At 41.4% G+C, this 8,153-nt stretch overlaps 1 protein-coding gene across 4 annotated transcripts in view; it reads right to left on the bottom strand.

The window, feature by feature from the left end:
* LOC127846688 (pregnancy zone protein-like) overlaps window positions 1-8,153 on the bottom strand; it is a 573,673-nt gene that overhangs the window by 502,387 nt on the left and 63,133 nt on the right. For all 4 annotated transcript variants that reach the window (XM_052378170.1, XM_052378172.1, XM_052378173.1 and 1 more), the window contains exon 8: window positions 3,506-3,591. In XM_052378170.1, the coding sequence (XP_052234130.1) occupies window positions 3,506-3,591 (86 nt within the window). The remainder of the gene's footprint in view (window positions 1-3,505; window positions 3,592-8,153) is intronic.

Raw genomic sequence — 8,153 nt, 5'->3', positions numbered from 1 at the left:
GTTTCATGATGATTGGGAAATAAATGTGACTTCTAGAGTGTTCACAAGGTTTCTCTTTAGCCATATAAGGAATACTTCCCTGCCCCCTGGCGGCCATGTTTTTCAATGGACCGTAACCATTTTTGAACTCAACCAACATATCATTTAGACAAACATTTTGACAAAATTACATGAAGATTGGGCATCAAATGTGACTTCTACAGTGTTCACAAGGTTTTTCTTTTTTTTAACCTAGTGACCTAGTTTTTGACCCAGCATGACCCAGTTTTGAACTCAATTGAGGCATCAATGGGAAAAATGTTCTGACCAAGTTTCATGAAGATCAGCCAATAAATGTGACCTCTAGAGTGTTCACAAGGCAAAATGTTGACAACGGACGATGCATGACGCACGACGTACAAAAAGCGATCACAAAAGCTCACCATGAGCATGTTGTGCTCAGGTGAGCTAAAAATAGCCGACACCGGCCGATTTAGCGTTAAATTTCCCGGGTACGTTTTTAGTATATTTACCATACCCGGGTTACATGTAAGTATACTTAAGAGTACCTCGGGTACATGTAAGTAGTACCCGAGCCGACAATGAACAATCGAGTAATAATAGAAGGCGCAACATCTCTCATGCCCCCTAGCATCGCCTTAAGCAGTATTAAATTCTAAACAGGAAAGAGCAGGAGTCATTGATCCCGAGGGACAAGAAAAAAAAGATTTATGTTCAAAAATAAATCATTTGATTAATGACAATGCTATTATTTGAGGAAAAGCGCAGTCCAATCAGTATCCGATGTAACTATTTGTTATCGTCAGAAAACCTCTTTTAAGCAAACAGCTTTCAAGCGACCGCAGGCTGAACTGGATCCAAACTAGCCACAATGGCCTTAATGTATCTTTAAATGTGACACAGTTCATTTAACTTTATAATAATATAAAGTACTAAAATAGAAAGTAGAAAGAGTACAAACCAGTAAAGAGATTGTAATCAATGTTGAATTTCAGGACAGCTTGGTGATCTGCAAATCCCCTATGATATGTTGATATCAGGTATCATAGTTATTTAATAAGTCGCAAAATGCTCAAATACAAATGTGACTTAAATTGACAACTAAAAATACCAGTATGCCAGTTTTGCCGTGTCAAGCTGTCAAGATCCAGAAAGTATTTCATTCACAACAAACATATCCTTCGAATTCCATCCATTGTTGTCATAAGCAAAGATTTAGTGAATAAATAACTCAAATATCCTAAATGACAGTTTCTTAATAGCCAAACAAGCCGATTATTGCTGTAAGAAAGTTTTGACACAAGTGTCAACATTCTCTCATGGGCGCAGCCATTGTTGTATGTTGAGGCACGAACGACAACTCTGCTAGGAGAATGTTATCAGTGGTAATCAGCGAGGTATGCAGATTAGAAAAATCGAGCTATTTCAATCAGACTGGCTCGGTCTTTTTCATAGGTCGCCATTGTGAAGAATTTTTTCATGATATGATAACTTAGACGAGCTGCTGAAGCAGCATCGTCAAAAAGGAGCTTTTTGTTTCTCTTTAAATCTATGTTTATACCATATCAAATATAGCGACTTAAAATTTGAGTAATTGCTATAAGGATCAAAATTCAAAATATTGTACAATATTTGTTGATTTTGAGTATTTCTGTTACTTTTAAGTTATTTTTTAAGTCAGGCAATGTGTTCTGGTGATTATTACCACCATGAGTCAAAAATTCCAAATAAGATTTTACAAGAGTAACAGTTGTATCTAATTCAAAATTGTAAGATGAATGATAAAGAATGATAAAGAAATGACAAATATAAAGATAGACCTCACATTTTGACCTTGACCTTTGATCTAGCAACATGGCAATGCATGCCACTTATTCACTTGGTGATCAGCAGGTTATTTTACAATTGCTTGATAAAAAACCAAGGGATAGTTTGGCTATACGTGAACTCTGACCTCATAGTGAGAATATTATTTTTGAACTAGTGACACAGCTGTTAGGACTTTACATGGTAATTATTTTCAAGAAATTTGTGTAAAAATTAAGAATTTACTGTCTGGACAATCTTTACTATACTAATTGTATATTTAAATTGAAATCATAGTGTGACCTTGGCCTTCAAGTGAGAGACAAATGAGCTGTGCATGTTATGTACCGTAATAACTCTATGTTTTCGGACACTCTAAGTTTTTGGACACCCCTTTTTTTAAGAAAAAATAATTATTTTTCGTGACTCTTAATTTTCGGACACACGAGTTTTCGTCCATAATTAACGACTCTAAGTTTTTGGACAGTATATTTTATAGCGCCTTTTTACCAAATTTCGGTCCTGTTTTCGATATCTAATGACTCTTCAATCATGGGGTTTTACAACCAGATTAACATCGTAAAACATGGCAGGTGCATGCCTGAGGGCAACGGACCATTACATTTGCGTTATTGGGTAAATTACCTTGCAAACCGGTATAAAACAATGGTTTCGCCCAATAGCATAAGCGTTATAATGACAATTACCAGGGGTAGTGCCAATTAACAGTTCAATTATCTACCGCAATGGTACTACCCCTTCTCAGTAAAATAACTGTGACAAATACTAAACGCTTCAAAGTGTGATGCACCATATTGCAAGTTTTACGAACATTGGAAGGTGTTTGACAACAACTATCGGAAATGAGCAAACAAAGAATTCATAGTTTGCTTTTATATTGTGTTAATTACAGGTTCATACGAGCGAGTATCGGTACTTCACATGCTCATCTTTGAACTCGTTGGTCAAACTACAACCTTGTAGTAACTTTCTGTCAAATAAATTAAACATTTAAAAATATTTAAAATGCAGTGCAAACATATATAACTGTAATGTATACTATACGGCATGGTATTTAACCAGCGCGTGCTATTACCGGTAGTCGTTGATACAATTGACGCTATTTTCGTACACTTCAATTTTCTACCTTTAGTTTTCGGACACCTGTATTTTGTGAATATTTTTCGTATCTTAGTTTTCGGACACGAAAAAAATTAATTATTTTTTAGTGTCCGAAAACATAGAGTAATTACGGTAGTCTCACTATGTGACCTTGGCCTTCAAGTGAGAGACTCATGAGTTGTGCATGTTATTTAGTCTCACTATGCGACCTTAGCCTTCAAGTCAGAGACTCATGAGTTGTGCATGTTATGTTATTTCAATATGGTGCTCTTTTTTTTTAATCATTTTAAAATTTGACGTTTAAACTCTTTATGTGACCTATATCTTTGAACAAGGGACATGGGTGTTACACAAGGCACCTTGTGTTCCTTATAAAGGTCATTTGTGGCATTTGTTTTCTAAACAGCTTGATAAAGGATGAAACTGTGTATTATGATAGAAAGGTTTGACATTTAATTTGATTTTCTAAAGACTTCAAAGCGTCACAATTCGTATCTGAGTGGTAAATGTTAAAGTCCATATTTCTCAAAATATTGCCTAATACAATACTGGGTGATTAACAGCATGTTCAACTTGCCTCAGTGGATGCTATGATCTTGTAGGTGCCAAGGATGGGATCATCCGACAGCTTGAAGTGTCCCTCAACCATACCATTGGAATTAGCTGCAATAGAAACAAACTTCATGGCAAACAAATATCAAAATCCTTGGCAATAGAAACGAAACTTCATGGCAAACAAATATCAAAATCCTTGGCCTATACAATTATGAAATTGAGTTTCTAGCTGATTTGGTTTCAAATCAATTAGATTCCATAGTAAATGTACATAAAATTGCTTGGAAATAAGTTTACTGGAGCATGCAGCCAATTGCTTTAAAGATGTTGTGTTAATAACCCTATGATGTTTATAGTGAGACCATGTTCATAGTACGCCATGCAATTTGCCAGGCCACCTATTATGTTAATAGTTTTCCTTAATAGAACACGATTTTGTTCGTGAAAACTATACCCAAACCAACTGGCTCCTGATCTCTCACAAAAACAACAAATACATGTCAACACTTGATATGTCTTTGACAAGGATATTAAGTAACCTGTAGAAAATATGAACTTACAGACATGATAGCTGATTTATTATACTTAAACAAACACACTGTTACAATTAATACCTATTATATATGATAAACCTATTAATTTTAGCTCATGGCCTGGGAATCCTAAGGCATATTGAAACACTCTCGAGTCTATTTACTTGGCAGAACCAGAACTCTTTGAGAGAGATTCAAAGTATGCTACCACAGTGGGGATCAAACCTGTGACCTCCAAGTCACTAGGCAGACACCATATCATCTACGCAGTGGCACTACAACTATCAAACCTGTGACCTCCAAGTCACTAAGCAGACACCATATCATCTACGCAGTGGCACTACGACTACCCAGTGTGACCTCCAAGTCACTAGGCAGACACCATATCATCTACGCAGTGGCACTACAACTACCCAGTGTGACCTCCAAGTCACTAGGCAGACACCATATCATCTACGCAGTGGCACTACAACTATCAAACCTGTGACCTCCAAGTCACTAGGCAGACACCATATCATCTACGCAGTGGCACTACAACTATCAAACCTGTGACCTCCAAGTCACTAAGCAGACACCATATCATCTACGCAGTGGCACTACAACTATCAAACCTGTGACCTCCAAGTCACTAAGCAGACACCATATCATCTACGCAGTGGCACTACAACTACCCAGTGTGACCTCCAAGTCACTAGGCAGACACCATATCATCTACGCAGTGGCACTACAACTATCAAACCTGTGACCTCCAAGTCACTAGGCAGACACCATATCATCTACGCAGTGGCACTACAACTATCAAACCTGTGACCTCCAAGTCACTAGGCAGACACCATATCATCTATGCAGTGGCACTACAACTACCCAGTGTGACCTCCAAGTCACTAGGCAGACACCATATCATCTATGCAGTGGCACTACAACTACCCAGTGTGACCTCCAAGTCACTAGGCAGACACCATATCATCTACGCAGTGGCACTACAACTATCAAACCTGTGACCTCCAAGTCACTAGGCAGACACCATATCATCTACGCAGTGGCACTACAACTACCCAGTGTGACCTCCAAGTCACTAGGCAGACACCATATCATCTATGCAGTGGCACTACAACTATCAAACCTGTGACCTCCAAGTCACTAGGCAGACACCATATCATCTATGCAGTGGCACTACAACTATCAAACCTGTGACCTCCAAGTCAATAGGCAGACACCATATCATCTATGCAGTGGCACTACAACTACCCAGTGTGACCTCCAAGTCACTAAGCAGACACCATATCATCTATGCAGTGGCACTACAACTATCAAACCTGTGACCTCCAAGTCACTAGGCAGACACCATATCATCCAAGCAGTAGCACTACAACTACCCAGTGTGACCTCCAAGTCACTAGGCAGACACCATATCATCTATGCAGTGGCACTACAACTATCAAACCTGTGACCTCCAAGTCACTAGGCAGACACCATATCATCTATGCAGTGGCACTACAACTACCCAGTGTGACCTCCAAGTCACTAGGCAGACACCATATCATCTACGCAGTGGCACTACAACTACCCAGTGTGACCTCCAAGTCACTAGGCAGACACCATATCATCTACGCAGTGGCACTACAACTATCAAACCTGTGACCTCCAAGTCACTAGGCAGACACCATATCATCTATGCAGTGGCACTACAACTATCAAACCTGTGACCTCCAAGTCACTAGGCAGACACCATATCATCTACGCAGTGGCACTACAACTACCCAGTGTGACCTCCAAGTCACTAGGCAGACACCATATCATCTATGCAGTGGCACTACAACTACCCAGTGTGACCTCCAAGTCACTAGGCAGACACCATATCATCTACGCAGTGGCACTACAACTATCAAACCTGTGACCTCCAAGTCACTAGGCAGACACCATATCATCTACGCAGTGGCACTACAACTACCCAGTGTGACCTCCAAGTCACTAGGCAGACACCATATCATCTACGCAGTGGCACTACAACTACCCAGTGTGACCTCCAAGTCACTAGGCAGACACCATATCATCTATGCAGTGGCACTACAACTACCCAGTGTGACCTCCAAGTCACTAGGCACACACCATATCATCTACGCAGTGGCACAACAACTATCAAACCTGTGACCTCCAAGTCACTAGGCAGACACCATATCATCTATGCAGTGGCACTACAACTATCAAACCTGTGACCTCCAAGTCACTAGGCAGACACCATATCATCTATGCAGTGGCACTACAACTACCCAGTGTGACCTCCAAGTCACTAGGCAGACACCATATCATCTACGCAGAGGCACTACAACTATCAAACCTGTGACCTCCAAGTCACTAGGCAGACACCATATCATCTACGCAGTGGCACTACAACTACCCAGTGTGACCTCCAAGTCACTAGGCAGACACCATATCATCTACGCAGTGGCACTACAACTACCCAGTGTGACCTCCAAGTCACTAGGCAGACACCATATCATCTATTCAGTGGCACTACAACTACCCAGTGTGACCTCCAAGTCACTAGGCAGACACCATATCATCTACGCAGTGGCACTACAACTACCCAGTGTGACCTCCAAGTCACTAGGCAGACACCATATCATCTACGCAGTGGCACTACAACTACCCAGTGTGACCTCCAAGTCACTAGGCAGACACCATATCATCTACGCAGTGGCACTACAACTACCCAGTGTATTTATTAAACCTGTGACCTCCAAGTCACTAAGCAGACACCATATCATCTACGCAGTGGCACTACAACTACCCAGTGTATTTATTAAACCTGTGACCTCCAAATCACTAGGCAGACACCATATCATCTACGCAGTGGCACTACAACTACCCAGTGTATTTATTAAACCTGTGACCTCCAAGTCACTAGGCAGACACCATATCATCTATGCAGTGGCACTACAACTACCCAGTGTGACCTCCAAGTCACTAGGCAGACACCATATCATCTACGCAGTGGCACTACAACTACCCAGTGTGACCTCCAAGTCACTAGGCAGACACCATATCATCTACGCAGTGGCACTACAACTACCCAGTGTGACCTCCAAGTCACTAGGCAGACACCATATCATCTACGCAGTGGCACTACAACTACCCAGTGTGACCTCCAAGTCACTAGGCAGACACCATATCATCTACGCAGTGGCACTACAACTACCCAGTGTATTTATTAAACCTGTGACCTCCAAGTCACTAGGCAGACACCATATCATCTATGCAGTGGCACTTCAACTACCCAGTGTGACCTCCAAGTCACTAGGCAGACACCATATCATCTACGCAGTGGCACTACAACTACCCAGTGTATTTATTAAACCTGTGACCTCCAAGTCACTAGGCAGACACCATATCATCTACGCAGTGGCACTACAACTATCAAACCTGTGACCTCCAAGTCACTAGGCAGACACCATATCATCTACGCAGTGGCACTACAACTATCAAACCTGTGACCTCCAAGTCACTAAGCAGACACCATATCATCTACGCAGTGGCACTACAACTACCCAGTGTGACCTCCAAGTCACTAGGCAGACACCATATCATCTACGCAGTGGCACTACAACTACCCAGTGTATTTATTAAACCTGTGACCTCCAAGTCACTAAGCAGACACCATATCATCTACGCAGTGGCACTACAACTACCCAGTGTATTTATTAAACCTGTGACCTCCAAGTCACTAGGCAGACACCATATCATCTACGCAGTGGCACTACAACTACCCAGTGTATTTATTAAACCTGTGACCTCAAAGTCACTAGGCAGACACCATATCATCTACGCAGTGGCACTTCAACTATCAAACCTGTGACCTCCAAGTCACTAGGCAGACACCATATCATCTACGCAGTGGCACTACAACTACCCAGTGTGACCTCCAAGTCACTAGGCAGACACCATATCATCTACGCAGTGGCACTACAACTACCCAGTGTGACCTCCAAGTCACTAGGCAGACACCATATCATCTACGCAGTGGCACTACAACTATCAAACCTGTGACCTCCAAGTCACTAGGCAGACACCATATCATCTACGCAGTGGCACTACAACTACCCAGTGTATTTATTAAACCTGTGACCTCCAAGTCAC

Source organism: Dreissena polymorpha, chromosome 9 (genome assembly GCF_020536995.1).
Source record: "Dreissena polymorpha isolate Duluth1 chromosome 9, UMN_Dpol_1.0, whole genome shotgun sequence".
NCBI lineage: Eukaryota > Metazoa > Mollusca > Bivalvia > Myida > Dreissenidae > Dreissena > Dreissena polymorpha.
Note: the sequence above shows the minus strand (reverse complement) of the source record. Positions and strands in the feature narration are given on the sequence as shown.